Consider the following 14627-nt stretch of genomic DNA (forward strand, 5'->3'; position numbering starts at 1 on the left):
TATCTTAGACAAATCTATTCAATAACACATTTTATAACAGATCAACTAGGAAAATTTGGACATTTTTAAGTCATAAACGAAACAAAGCATATCAGAAGTGCAGCAGTGGATACCTAAAATGAGTTTGTGCAAAAGACTCTACTTATTAGAACTCACAGCAACAATTTATACTGATAGTTGTTCTTTTCTGATACCTCAGACCTATTAGATGACATAAGATTCCAACAAAAATGAGCGTAAGCATACACTCCAACAAAAACAAGTTCATGAAAGAAAGTAAAATGAACTAACATGACTAAGTGCACATACACTAATGAACCGTCATCACATAAGTCACCATTTTGCTAGATCATATTGATTTTTATTACCTCTATCTCATTAGTGTCTTCTTACTCTTTCCCAGTGCTTGAGATGCCATCAGAGATACCTTCATTCGGTCGGACAAAATGAATCCCCGAGACTCCATTAACCCGTGCACCCTTTGAGCATCTTGCACGTAGCCCCCACCAGCAAGTGAACCTATAATCCTCTCAAAGTCCTCCGACTCCAACTCATCAATCTTCGACTCCAGAACTCCTAAAGCTTGCAAGGCCTTCTTCTCAGCTCCTGACTTGATATACATGTCACAAAGGCTCACATGGAGCTTAAATGGAGGAGCCTCACCCTGTTCGGAAATCTTGTCCAATAGCTGTTGGGCTTCCTCAAGAAGGTCCAACTTGCTAAACCAATCAACCAGAACTGTGTACGTAGCAACCCCAGGCTCAAACCCATCCTTCTCAAGTTTCAATAGAAGCTCCAAGGCTTCATCCAACAAATTCTTCTTTTCATAGGCAGCAATCACATTTGCAGTGCATCTATCATCTGGCTTGAGCCCAAGGTTTGTCATCTGAGTAAAATAGTTCAAAGCACGGTCGGGGTTACCAGCTCGTGCACATGCCTCAATCATTAATGTCAAAGATTCAAGGTCCATGCTAAATCCTCCGGTAAATTGCATGGCAGTGCGAATTCGTTCAGCTAAGTCAGCATGGCCAGCTTTGGTATACAGGTGAAGTAAGGCCATGTATATGTCCTTTGGAGGCTTAATACCCAGAGTATCCATTTCTCTCAGTATAGACTCAGCATCTTTCGGTTGGTTTGCATTCACATAGGCCATGACCATAGAACTGTAGACCTTCACGTCTGGTCGGAACCCATGGGCCTTGCAGCTATCAAATGCTTCTTTTGCTCGACTAAGATTTCCTACTTTACAATACATTTTGATCAATGTTATTGATGTGATAACATCAGGAGGAATGCCCTTGTCATTCATTTTCTTTAGAATTCTCTCAGCATCTTCTAAGCGGTTCTCCTTGGCAAGAGCATCAATCAGTTTTGAGTAGTCCCGTTCACTTGCCTCAAAGGAATCTTCAGAAAGTAGAAATTCTGAAACCTGAAACAAACAAGTTGGATTTAAGATTTAAAACGTCAGGATATTTAACTTTGAAAAACAACTTTGTCAATGATCATCAACTGCATAAATTATGACTATGAAATACCTGAAGTCAATAAAATTCTATGCAAAGGTTTATCAAAGCATTAACTAATAGTACTAGTAAAATATTATGACCGAATGCTCCTCCTACACCCTTCTAACATGGGATGAGTGTTTCAATTATGCTTCCCAGAACTGACTGAAAAATGGTTGCCAGATTTTATACAGAAAGCTTTTATGCTCTTCGAAGCATTTGAGACATATATCTAGATTATGGTTCAGCATAAATAGACAAGTGTCAATGTGGTAATCAGTCGTCTACTGAACGCGGATTTGTAAATTTGAAAATAAAAAATCATATCTTACCTTGCAATTATTATTTGAATATCAATGATGGTAAAAACTTCATTTATACATCTAGTCAGAGTTGTATTGTTAATATTATATGTTCAACAGTTTCATATCTGATTCATGTCTTTAGATCTGGTTATTTATCAAACTAAAACATCCAATTCTGCCAAAATTACCAGGAATAGATAGGCATGTGAAAGAAATTCATGTAAGAGGATGATTTGGTTAGGGGATAGTTTGGTTAACCCAAAAAAAATAGGAATCAATATATCAAAACTATCGTTTCCAACACAATCATCACTCTTCTAAAAGAAATGTCAAGATAAAATTTGCATGAAAGACCAAAACACAATACCTTGAAATGTATATTAGAATTCTGCTCTTTCAATTTATCAAGAAGACCAACCCAATCAATCCTGCTAGGTTGGAGAAGATCTTTCCATTCTCCTATAAGTGGAAAAGGATCGTCCTCATCTTTCAATGAGAGGATCTTCTCAGTAACAAGTTTGCACTTGTTAGATATTGGCTTTGGCTCCTCGGGCCACATAAATTTGCTACGCTCATTAATTTTATCCGCCACCTTAGCCCACTTTGGATTGGATAAATCAAGCCCATAAATCTTATACTTGATCTTGCCATGTCTTTTAGGAAGTGAGACACCAGTCTGTTTCCCTTCAAGCAGATTACCGTCCTCATTAACGACTTTGTTTCCGCGTTGATCTTTTTCTTGGGAATCATTTTGAGCAGCCTCTTTCCGCATGCGTTCCAGACTCTCATAAAAATCGCTTTTCTCCATCTTTTGACGAGCCCACTTGAACCTAAACTCTCTCAGCATATCTCCTCGAATGCCCACTTCACCAGCAAATCTGTACATTTCCTTAACTTCTTCAGACTGAAGAAATGTCTTCATTTTCTCTTTTTTCTTTTCTTTCTCCATGTCTCGCAGAACTATATTGCTAACGTCCCACACAGTTCTCCACAAATCCTCACTAAAATCTCCTGAGGGTGTAGAAGCACCATACCCCGTCACTTGCTGAAGACCACCCTTTTCCATCTCTGATACAACATTTTCAACAATGATCACTAGCATGCCGTTAATTGTATCTTTTTCACACTTGGGATATGCGGCAGCGAGTTTTTTCCGCATCAGCCAAACAAACCGGGACAAGAACTCATTCATTGTAGCATCATCTTCTGACTCACATTCCAAATGACTTGATGAGTCATCATCTAACTCAACTTGTCCCGCAGTTTGAATGCATCTAGAAAACTGATTATCAATTCTGTTATGCTTAGGGCAGTTCATGAAAGATGAGCCATGGTATGCTCCTGATGGATGAAAAGTAGGGGGCCTCAGGATACTAGCAGCTGCTACACATCTATAAGCAGATGAATGCTGGTTGAATGCTCTGCCATTGAGTTCAGCGATTCTGTTCACCGTGTTTTTGCTAAAGAGACGCCTCAAATTCATACCTACCTTTTCACGTAGCCTTTAAAGAAAAAATATCAGACCAACTAAAAATAACACGATCCTGAAAGGGTCTACTGAATAACATCCAAACACAGAATTAGATCCATAAATTTCAACCAAAAAAACTGACTATAATCTTAAAAATCAACTAAAATCCACCTAAATCGAAATAAAAACTGTAAAATCCATGAGTTTTTTGGAAATCTATCGGATAACAGCTGTAATTACTCATGCGATAAAGCATTGGAGCTTCAGATTTGGATTCCAAAAAATTTTGTTTTCTATAAACCCTAAATACATGTATAATCCAGAATTTTTCTCACTCATTTCTGCTCATCACTTTCATTCATTTCAGCTCATCACTTCCGTGACCAAACATGTATAATCTAGACCCTTTCTCACTCATTTCAGCTCATCACTTTCTTTTACAAACATATACAGATCCCAGTCAAATTCAGCACATTACAAAGCTTCCACCAAAATAAGAAACATCACTTAGTTAATAATAAAATCAAATCATTGGACTTCGAATTGCAATATCTCACAAATCTTAGTATTCCAATTTTTAGGTATATAAATACCAATTCAGGAGCAAATCACATCACGAAAAAAACCAACAATGGAGACGGTAAGAAGAAAAATCGCTGCCGGAGAAGAATATGCAACATCAATGAAGAAGAAGTACCTGATGAACAAATAGTATCAGGCTTCTTGATGTTGTTGAGTTGAGGCTGAGAAGAGGGCGGAGAGCACAATTCCACTGCGGAGGCGCCGAGAGCAAAATAAGGAAGAAATGGGGGCTGAGGCGGCGGAAGTGGTGGTAGATTTGTTGGTTTCACCGGAAATGTTGTAAAGAGTGCGAGAGGGAGACGAGGGAGGTGGCCAAGCCCAAGATGGAAATTATTTAATTACATTTATTTAGGTCTTGTGTTTTGATTTATTAATTATTGGGCCAGATTTAGTTTGTTAACAGATATTGGGCTTTTTTAATATGATCTGGATAAGTGGGCCGAGAATAGTTTAATTATTGATTTTCATTTTAATATCTTAAGAAATTGTATTTGTGTTAATGATCCAATTTGTGATTCCAAAGATCCTTTTTTTCTGAGATAACACAATATAGTGATATACTTGGAGAGGGGATTATCACTTATGGTATGGAAGTAACAAGACTAGTTGTCATTGGTCAATTTAAAACCATATCTTTTGTGGAAGTAAAAAAGAAATGGTAGAGCAGAGCATGTGTGAGTTGTATTTACAGAGAAGCAGTTATGGGCTTTTCCATCAAATATTATTCCCCATTCGACCTCAGTATGAGGAAGTACTATGAAAAAAGGCTTCTTTCTCATTGTGTATTAGTTTAGTTTTATGGTTTTTCCCTCTAATAGAAGTTGTAGTCTTACTTAGGGCTGGGGAAAAATACCGAAAAAATGATATATCGCTCGTATCGTATTGAAAAATATCGAAAAATTATCGAATTTTTGGTATATCGTAATTTTCGATACGATACGGTATCGTATCGTAAGTTTCCGATACGATAACGATATGATATATCGTTTTATATCGAATATATCGAAACATATTGAAATTCAATACATATTGAAGTTTAAAATTATAAATATTTATAAATCCATTTAATTCATTCATATATTTAGAAAAATATATATATGAAACCCTAATAAGAACACTCTTTATTTTATTGTGTTGAAGTTTTATTAATTTTTGTGTTATTTTTCAGTTTTGAAATTATATTTTTCGATATATAGGTATTCGATACGATAACAATATTTCGATATATCGTATCGATCTTACGATATATCGAAAGTTCAATATATCGAAAGTCGATATATCGAAACTTTCGATACGATAACGATATGAAATTCTTTCATATCGATATTTTCGATACGAAACACGATACAACGTTTTCGATACAATATATCGTATCGACCCACCCCTAGTCTTACTTCTTTACGGTAGAATTTTATATTTTTTTGTGAGATTTGATGATCTATGTTTTGAAAATGCTGTATAGTCGATTTGAACTCTCAAATTTGTATCTGGAAGTAGTTTCAATTCTTGATGAAGAACTTCACTTATTCAAACTGTATGGCTTCCTTATTTGAATATTTAGTTTGGGAACTAGATAATTTTGGTATTTGTTTTTGTTTACATATACCTCAAGAGCCTGGAAAATCTGCTTTCAGCTGATACATGTAACTTTCAAATTAGCACTAGATATATTAAGCCACAAAGTGATCGTTATACAGCAAAGTTCAATTTGCTTGGAATTCTTGAGACCATAAATAAAAGCATAAGTAGTCATATCTCCTTGAGGTATTCATGTACTAGAGCCTAAAGCTTAGATTTTATATCCACAATTCAAATCTGGAGTGACTGGGGATCTCCACTGGAACAAGCTTACCAATCCAAGCTGATACGTCTCGAAATGTACAGATTATCAATGTACTCGATGACTGGAAGCGAGGCATTTATGTATCTGATCATTTCCTTCTCAGCAGAGTTCTCTGTTAACATAGAAGATGGAAATCGGAGCATATGATTAACGTAATCAAGAACTGAATATACACATCTAAATGTTCTCAAAATTAACCTCCAGCGAGCCAACAAAACAGTGTTGAGTAAGTATCTTTGTAAATGACATAATGTGATGGCGATACAATCTCAGCTTACCGGTTTCATTTAGCTTCACTAGCAACTGATCCCTCGTTGGCAGCGCATACATACCAGCATAAGCAGCAGTCTTCACCGCCCAAGAGTGATAAGGGGCACATGTTTTTGCATAAGCAGCTGAGGCAGCATCTTTCAAGCAATAATCACTGTGAGCAGCACCATAAGTGTTAGTTGCATTGTCAAACAATCTGCTGTCACAGCAAGGCCCTCAGGGATACTGACTGTTAAACGAGTTTGAGGCTTGGAAGTCACTAGAAGCTTCGGAGCTATTTCTATAGTGGATTGTCAACTATTGAAAATATCTTTCCATTTATAATCAATATGAAGAGCAGGCGTGATAGCCCAACGTCGGGACAAATGCAACTAAGAAGTTGTGTAAATCTATCAAATGGAGTACTAATGTATTGGAAATGCTAAAGTACACTAAGATGTCGTTCAGTTGTCATGACTATTTATCATATGATTATCCATCTAGGATTAAGTTGTGAGATTATTTTAGTTGGACGGGGTGGGTTATGACTTATTATCATATGATTATCCATCTAGGATTAAGCATCTAGGTATGTCCTGTAAAACATACCTTACCAAGAATTTCATGAAAGGAAAGCAGTTAAATCATCAAGCAAGAGAATATGCAAAGAGAAACTGACTTACTTTGAAGACAAAAAGTTTTGGAACAGAGCTCTAATGAGATCAAGGCCCTGCCTGACTCTACGCAAATTACGCGAAAGACTCCCTTGAGTCCTGACTGAGTTATGTTGTGTGTCGTAATCAAGTACGCTATTCAATGTTCTATATCTTAGTGATGCTTCCGCGAGATCATTTACCTGAAAACAATGAGCTCATACCAATTAGTCAACATTTAGGTAGTTTGGAGTCGATCTGCAACAAGAAGAAGATATAGATGCCACAACTCAACTAAATGCTTGTTGCAAATAGTTCAGAGGTACGGGTGCTAACCAAACCAAGATTAAGTTACACGATATTTGTAACGAACAAAACAGTTTCGCATGAAAACCTTCAAGCAGAGACTTGATACTTCCGTGGACTTGTAGAATAATGCTCTTCTTTCGCGAATAACATCACTGTGTCCTACATGTTTGTGTTGTGATTGAATCCAAACATGAGTAGAAATAGCATCTACGTTTGGATATAATTAACAGCTGTCACCAATCAAAGTGAAAACAAACTATAGAAACCTTTTTCAGTTTGTCAAGATGTTGATGTAAAATCAACAAAGTTACTTCCAACAATGGAATTTCAACTCCATCCCTTATATATTAAGTAATTTTTGTTCAAGTAATTAAATTCTCCAAATTTTCCTGATCAATCGTTCAAAAACGAACAAAAAAAACATTCACATAGAACACATGATTTCACAGAGAAGGCATTCAACATCAAATACATGAAAACCCTAACAAATTGGGGATAATTCAGCGTGAAATTAAACCGACCTTGGAAACATACTCCATCTCAGCAAATTTGAACGCGATGCCTAAACACCCAAATAGCACCGACACGAGAGAGCACGCATCGCAGAACGTTTTCAAATCGAGATCGTGATGAAGCCCCTTCGCCTTGAGCACCGCCGAAATTTGCTCAAACGCATCCACCACTGCCGCAAGCGGCGTCAAATCTGTTTTTTGGTAAGATTCATCCGAAGAAATCGGAATTCCTGAAATCGGAATCTCTCTATCAGTTGTTGAGAAAAAAGATTGGAATTTGAGGGGAGGCATGGCTTGTCGTCTGGGGAGATTGATGCGTTACTGTGTAATAAAATTAGGCCGACTACAGAAAGGCGTGAATTTGTGGAAATGATGATTCACAGAGGCGCGTTTGATTTGACGACTGATGAGATTCGGGTATTGAGTGGGTATTTTGCATATTCGCGCCAAAAGTAGTTATATGACCGACCTTCATCTTTTGCATTCATTCCATTTTTATTCTGCAATTGACATGTCTCACTTTTTTTAAAAAAATACTACTACTACTATGTATTCTAGAATTGGATTCAATAGCACGTCAATTTTTACCTTATAGTTAGGACATGCTCTATACCAATAGGTCAATTTTGTGGGGCACAGCTTCACTATACGTGGGAATTAAAATTTTATTACGCAACACATTTCACATTGTACATTTTATTATACGTGGGAATTAAAATTTTGCATTGTAAATTTTTAGGATTTGATTTGGTGATAATTATTTTCTAGTATTATCTTATTATATATTTAAATGAAAATTAAAAGAAAAAAATTTATATATGAAATTCACACTATAATCTTAATTAAATATCCTAAATGTTTTTCATATACACCATTATTTTGTCTTACTAGTGTTAAATATTTCCTCCAAACTAAATATATTAAAAATCAAATGTATACGCTTCTATAGGTTTGTGTTAAAATAACAACCCCTCTTAAAATGACATCGTGATACCACTTACACAGCAATATTACAAACGCTACACAGCAATCTATACAAGAAAAATTATTGTATAAAGAGCAACAAATTGATGGCCGTCTTTTTCGGATTTTTTCTTTATTTTTGCTACGTGTCAGCTTATTATTCGTCTACGTGTACAAATGATTGGCTAGGAATGGTGGTATGATGTTATTTTAAAGGGTGGTGGCACTCTAACATGCCCCGCTTCTATATATAAAAATCTGCTAAATATTTTCTACAAATTCCATTTTTTTATTTTATTAAATATTTTCCCTAAATTATATTAAGTATATATTAGTCTAAATATGCATTTTCAGAATGTGTAACAACTATATTCAGAATAAAAAAATATACTAGAGTATGTCCCATTTAAGGATACAATTTTACTGTATGCGCGCTCAGATCGAGAATTTTGCCATATAAATTAGATATACATGTTCCCCAAGACTCTGTGGACGAAGATAAGTATAAATATCACAAATTTAAGTTTTACTATGCATTATGGTTCAACTTGGTTATAGTTTGAATTTTTATTACATAGATTTATGAGAATAGTTAAAAATATAGATATTACTATAGGATTAATAAATTTTAATATAATACAAACATGCACAAAATTAATGGATAGTAGCATCAAGTCTTATTGAGTTCGGATTATTATTGGATTGACCAATTAAAAACTAATAATTTCGGATTGGATTGATTGGATTTCAGATTACCCATTAAAAAATTATTGTATTAAATAGGTTAGTGTAAATCATATTTAAATCATGTAAATTATTATGTTTAATCATCTAATACCAGGTTCTTATCGAGTAAAATCAGGTGTGTGTTGTTATCATATTTTGACATTAACAGGTTCGTGTCATGTTCGAGTTTGAATGTAGCAGGTCAAATTCGTGTTCATTTTGAGAAATTTCTTCACATATCAGATTCAAGCTAGGATAGTATTAGATTGGGTTATTATAAAGTTCATTCGATAATGCTTAGCCTATACAATTTGTCACCTCCAAAATAAAATAAACGTTCAATACATTAGTCGTAGTGTCGTATTATAATAAGTTCGAGATTAGTTTAGGAAAATGGTTGAAATCGTAAAAGATTAATATACTAATTGCTGTAAATAAGATTTAACGCACCTTCATTTTTTATTTGTAAAATACCCATTCAATTGGCCCATTTCAACCGTTCAATTGTGTAGCCCTAGGGCTTTGGCAACAGTCCAATCCAAAACTAAATTAACCGTTTCATGTCAGCGTCTGTTCGATTAAAGTAGAAAAAAAAAATTGATTTTGATTTTGATCTTGATCATCACAATTCATCATCAATATGGTGGTTGTAATTGGGAAGTAGTGTTGTTCGATCCTCAAAGAGAGAGAATTTTCCGCCTGTTAGATATAACAGAGGAGTAGTATTATTAGTACTACCACCCTCCCTATAAATTTGTCACATTATTTCATTTTCATCGGTTCTCAAAATTTATCTCATTTCACTTTCACAATTTTTGGTAATCGACCTCATATTCCACTAACTCATTTTCACTCACATTTTATTATAAAATTAATATTTAAAAATAGGACTCACAATCCATTAACTTTTTCAACTCACTTTTCGCTACATTTCTTAAAACCCGTGCGAGTAGAGTGGGAGAAGACAATAGTCAAATTTGTCAAGTAAATCTATTTATAGAAAAATTGAAATCAAGAGAGGCGTGGAAGCCCAAGGGGGCATCGCAGAAAAACACCAGCATACACACAGTAATAATCAGCACCGATATAATCTAAAAACTACAACGCCATCAGAATAAAAACTAAACACGCCCCGTCAGCTCAAAGCAATCTTCGTCAGCCCTGGCGGCATCATCATCGCCAAGCTTCACTGGCTTAAGCGTGTAATATTTGGCGCAAATCAAGTAATAAAGCAAGTTAAGCAGCTGCAACAACGTGATCAGCCAATAGAAATACTCCAATTTCCCCCTATTCAGATTCCTATCCGGCAGCCAATCGCTCACCCTGTGCACCACCGTCACCAGCAGCGTGCTCGTGTAGCTCCCGGCCGAGATCGACAGCCAGAACAGCGCCGTCGCGGTGCTCCTCATGCTCTCCGGCGCCTGGTCGTAGAAGAACTCCAGATGCCCGATCGACATGAACGCCTCCGCGATCCCGTGGAGGCAGTACTGCGGCATCAGCCACAGCGCCGAGATCGGGATCACCTCCTGGGGGCTGTCCATCAGTCCGGCGCCGGCGGCGGCCTGCTTGCGGCGGATCTCGATGAATCCGGCGGCGAACGTGGCCAGGAGGGAGATGAGGAAGCCGACGGCCATGCGGGTCAGGAAGGACACGCCGCGGTCGAGGCCGGTCAGGCGGCGCGTGGCCGGGACGAAGAGGCGGTCGTAGAAGACGATGGTGGAGAGCATGGAGAGCTGGGTGAAGACGCTCATTGATGCGGCCGGGATTTGGAAGGATTTGGTGATGTGGCGGTCCATGGACTTGGCCTGCTGGAGGGAGAAGGTGTTTTGCTGGGCCGACGCTGTGATTAGGAGGATTCCCGCGCCCCATATTGGCCCCATTCGGATCAGCGATTTCAGCTCCTCCACGCGGTGGACCGTGCTCAGCCGCCATGCGTTCGGCGCTTTCAGGTTGTCTTCCTCAGTTGCCACGGCCGCCTTGTCCAAGAACCTGTTTGTAATTTGGTCGTTAAGGATCTTGTTGTTGGCAAACGAAACAAATATAATTACTCCATAATATCATACATCACTGAAACAACTACATAAGTCTACCACGTCTATTACCAATTGATTTTGGGTTGCTGACTTTGGACTAAATTTAACTAACGCAGCAGTATATCTAGACTGAAACTGAAAAATGATTGACAAATTGAACGTACTTACTTCATGCTTTGAGTATGGAGTAGCTTCCCACCAATTGAGATAGGAGCATCTAGCTCCCTATTCTCGTACAACATCGTGCGTTCTGAAACAGGCACGTGCCTCTTTCGGAAGGCAGCGACCGCGACTTGCATTAGGCGCGTGAAGGGGCTGCCGGCGGGGTCGAGTTTTCGGTACAAAGGGTATCCGGCAACAAACGCCACAACAGAGAGAAACATGGCAACGGTGGGGATTCCGAGGCCCCAGCCCCAGCCGATGTTATCTTGGATGTAGACGATGACGGTGTTGGCCACGAGGATGGATACACCCATGCAGAAGTAGTACCAGTTGAAGAACTTCCACGTGCTCGTCTTCTGCTCAGGCTCGTTCTCGTCGAACTGGTCGGCCCCGAACGACACCACGCAAGGCCGTATCCCGCCGGACCCCAGCGCAGTCAGCAGGAGCGACACGTAGAGCACGGCCAGCTGCCCGGAGCTTGCTTCTTGGCAGACTTGGCCATCTTTGCAAGGGGGTGGCCTTAGCTTCGGCACAACTGCTGACACTGTTAAGCTTATCATCCCCTGCTTCCAATCACACAAATTGTGTTTTAATTAGCACCAACATTGGTATCCACATTGTTGTGTTTTACTAGTTATTAGAAGTGGTCGGAAAATAGCTTAAAGATAGTTGTCACAAAACTCTACTTTCTGTCTTTCCCAAAATTTGGATTCCTTTAAAATTAGTGGTTATTAGAAAGATATCGTCGCCCATCCGAATTTCACATTAGACTCTGGAAAATTGAGTATTGATCAATTAATGAAATTTGCACTATGTGAGCGATTCAAAAAATTTAAGATTGTAATAGATTATAGAAAGCACATTTTATTGACCAAAATTAGAGTTGGTTAAAAACGAAAATTTAGGTATAGTTCATAGGAAACTCAACGATTTGGTATATGATTGAAGCGAGTGTGATGGTCCAGAATCTTCCGGCGAAAGAGTCGGCGATAAAAGCGCCGAGGAGCGGTGTCATGGCGGAGGTGCCACCAAAGTTGGTGAGGGTGTTGGCCGCCTGAGTCAGTGGGAGATGCAACTCGCTTGTTAAGTAGCTTAACATGTTTGTACCAAATCCGACCACCGCCAGTTTCTCACATATTTCATTTGCTGCAAATAAGCATATATAGTTAAAACATAGGAAATGCATTTATACTAGGATGTTATGTCTTGAATCTTGATTATTATTACAAGAAATGTTGCTTACCAAAGATGAAGGGCATAGTGATCATGCCACCTTGTTTCCTTTGGGAAATTTGCTTCGTCATTTCCATGTTGTGAGTGTTGGGTATTTTTGAGTTGGTGTTAGCCACCTATTTATAGGCATTACAGAGTTGTCTATACATGCACGCAGCCTAGCTAGCTACTAGGCCTAACCTTTTTTTCTTCATTTCATTAATATTTTTATTTTTGCACTTTTTCTCTTACCGTTAATTACCATTGTGAATAGCTCATTTTTATTTTATGTGGTGGTAAATGAACATTCAAATTGGTACAAGTCGCGAAGCAACAAAAGCAAAACAACAAGATAAAAAGTTGAGAGGAATGGCCGAATGGGAATGGGAACGGGAGAGTGATACAAAAGATATACGGTTTCATGAAAGAGAAGGAATCGTGAAAAAATTTGTTTGTGAAAGAGAGGAGGCCAGCAGTGAATTTTTTTGGAAATGATTTCTGTCGCCATGCCGTTTGCGGCTGTGTTTATTTGTTGTTCATTTTTTGGGGGCTATTTTTTTTCGTTTATACTTTACTAATTGATTGAATGTGAATTAATTGTATTTACTCTTTAAAATGATATGATTATTATAAGTATATGCTTGCGTAGTTTAATTTGTATAAATAACTCAATTGTTAAATTACCTTAAATGTGACATTACCTGCTGATAGTATATTCAAACTGAATTTGGTAATAAGTAAAAACACATCCTAGTGATATAACAATATTCGTTCCACAGAACTTGCGTCTAGTTCTTTTGTTATCTCTATTTGGTCATGATTGTCTATTTAACACCCATTAGTTAATTTAGTTTAAGACAACATGCTTTACTATTTCAAGGTGGTGGATGGCACACTTTCACCGATTATGAATAAATGATTTATTTTAAATACTACTACTATTAGTTTATATGTAGTTAGGTCATACAATAAATCGAGAATTCCTGATTCACCTAAATCATTATCATATTAATATATTTTCTTCCTTTACAAGATGTTGTTGCATCATATACTATAAGTAGATGAACTTTTTGAAACATAATACAAATTCAAAGCAAAGAAAAACTTGCTTTCAAAGTGTGACGTGACATAAAATCTCGAGTTAACATGATTGAGGAAGATTCCATTATTAATATCATTACCCGTAAGCAATATTCGATTCGTAAAGTATTAGTAATTAATTTGGATTCAACAACCTCCCGGAATGAGGCTGCATTATAATTCGAATGTTTAGGCGATCCTCTCATGAGATCTTTATCAATATTCAAATAAAAAATTAGAAGCATTAATTTAATAAACCCATTTTTATATGTGGCAAAACTTCATGGTCACACATACTGTTTACTCAAATAATTTAGGCCCACTATAAGTTTGTGGTCACAATTGAAGACTGATTCTTCCCTACTTCTCTCCCTCTAATGAGATTTTAAAGGACGATTTTGTGTTGTAATCAAAAGGTAGTGGGGTGGGCTGTAGAAGACGACTGATCTTGACTAAAGTGGTCACACTTATGGAAAATATGGATTTAGGTCCTAAAATGTGCATGCCGGTGGCTCAATACGTGTCAGCATCGCTGTGCTGAGAATCCTCTAATCCAATAATTATAAAATATTTAAATAGATAACTAAAGAGACAAGAGATTACATGACCCATTTTTTTATACATCTTTGAACTTGATCTTACTCGTTAAAGAAGGTAGGCTGTCTCCAAACTCCACTTAGCCCCACCCACCAGTTTCTTTAACTTCATTACGAAAGATGCTTTAACACGTCCTACAAAATTAGGCCCTAATACATGTCCATGATCCCAGGCTGAGGCTTAGTAAGAACAACAAATACAATGCCTTTTGCTTTCTCTAGAAAATGGAAGGGGCTATTATAGCTCACATAAAATGTACTACTCCATATTAACTTTAACCACCATTTAGCGATAAGTTCAACCAATCTGACCGTGTCGATTTGAGGCATCGACGCGTGCAACACATCATTATGTGTGAACTTCTCATTTAAGAGGCCACATAAAATTTTCATGAAAACTTTCCCAAATTAAAAGGATCAATATGT

General features: G+C 37.4%; 3 protein-coding genes across 3 annotated transcripts; all 3 read right to left on the reverse strand.

The window, feature by feature from the left end:
• Positions 1 to 43: 43 nt before the first annotated feature.
• Positions 44 to 4177, reverse strand: NFD5 (pentatricopeptide (PPR) repeat-containing protein). The gene is made up of 3 exons (XM_048105062.2): positions 3979 to 4177; positions 2178 to 3312; positions 44 to 1429 (listed from the first exon to the last, which is right to left on the reverse strand). The coding sequence occupies exons 2-3, from the start codon at positions 3291 to 3293 to the stop codon at positions 371 to 373; spliced, it is 2175 nt and encodes a 724-aa protein (XP_047961019.1). The 5' UTR covers positions 3294 to 3312; positions 3979 to 4177; the 3' UTR covers positions 44 to 370.
• Positions 4178 to 5507: 1330 nt separating this feature from the next.
• On the reverse strand, positions 5508 to 7859 carry LOC125204850 (ACD11 homolog protein-like). Its single transcript, XM_048103594.2, has 4 exons — positions 7439 to 7859; positions 6639 to 6811; positions 5985 to 6130; positions 5508 to 5818 (listed from the first exon to the last, which is right to left on the reverse strand). Exons 1-4 carry the CDS (start codon positions 7718 to 7720, stop codon positions 5712 to 5714), a joined length of 708 nt encoding a protein of 235 aa, XP_047959551.1. The 5' UTR covers positions 7721 to 7859; the 3' UTR covers positions 5508 to 5711.
• Positions 7860 to 10094: 2235 nt separating this feature from the next.
• Positions 10095 to 12669, reverse strand: LOC125204100 (Major facilitator superfamily protein). The gene is made up of 4 exons (XM_048102656.2): positions 12557 to 12669; positions 12242 to 12459; positions 11320 to 11876; positions 10095 to 11107 (listed from the first exon to the last, which is right to left on the reverse strand). The coding sequence occupies exons 1-4, from the start codon at positions 12621 to 12623 to the stop codon at positions 10240 to 10242; spliced, it is 1710 nt and encodes a 569-aa protein (XP_047958613.1). The 5' UTR covers positions 12624 to 12669; the 3' UTR covers positions 10095 to 10239.
• Between the last annotated feature and the right edge of the window lie 1958 nt (positions 12670 to 14627).

The sequence above is a fragment of the Salvia hispanica genome, chromosome 6 (assembly GCF_029641045.1).
Source record: "Salvia hispanica isolate PSC_SH4W2 chromosome 6, Shi_PSC_v1, whole genome shotgun sequence".
In the NCBI taxonomy this organism is placed as follows: domain Eukaryota; kingdom Viridiplantae; phylum Streptophyta; class Magnoliopsida; order Lamiales; family Lamiaceae; genus Salvia; species Salvia hispanica.

Bases quoted from the DNA above. Each gene is read 5' to 3' on its own strand.
- NFD5 (XM_048105062.2), bottom strand. From the start codon at position 3,293: ATGAATTTGAGGCGTCTCTTTAGCAAAAACACGGTGAACAGAATCGCT. The intron at 1,430-2,177 runs GTATTGTGTTTT...TGTTTGTTTCAG, and splicing joins ATTCTAATATACATTTCAAG to GTTTCAGAATTTCTACTTTC.
- LOC125204850 (XM_048103594.2), bottom strand. From the start codon at position 7,720: ATGCCTCCCCTCAAATTCCAATCTTTTTTCTCAACAACTGATAGAGAG. The intron at 6,812-7,438 runs GTCGGTTTAATT...CATTGTTTTCAG, and splicing joins AGATGGAGTATGTTTCCAAG to GTAAATGATCTCGCGGAAGC. The intron at 6,131-6,638 runs GTAAGTCAGTTT...TGCTGCTCACAG, and splicing joins CAAAACTTTTTGTCTTCAAA to TGATTATTGCTTGAAAGATG.
- LOC125204100 (XM_048102656.2), bottom strand. From the start codon at position 12,623: ATGGAAATGACGAAGCAAATTTCCCAAAGGAAACAAGGTGGCATGATC. The intron at 12,460-12,556 runs GTAAGCAACATT...GCTTATTTGCAG, and splicing joins CACTATGCCCTTCATCTTTG to CAAATGAAATATGTGAGAAA. The intron at 11,877-12,241 runs GTTGAGTTTCCT...GATTGGAAGCAG, and splicing joins CTTCAATCATATACCAAATC to GGGATGATAAGCTTAACAGT.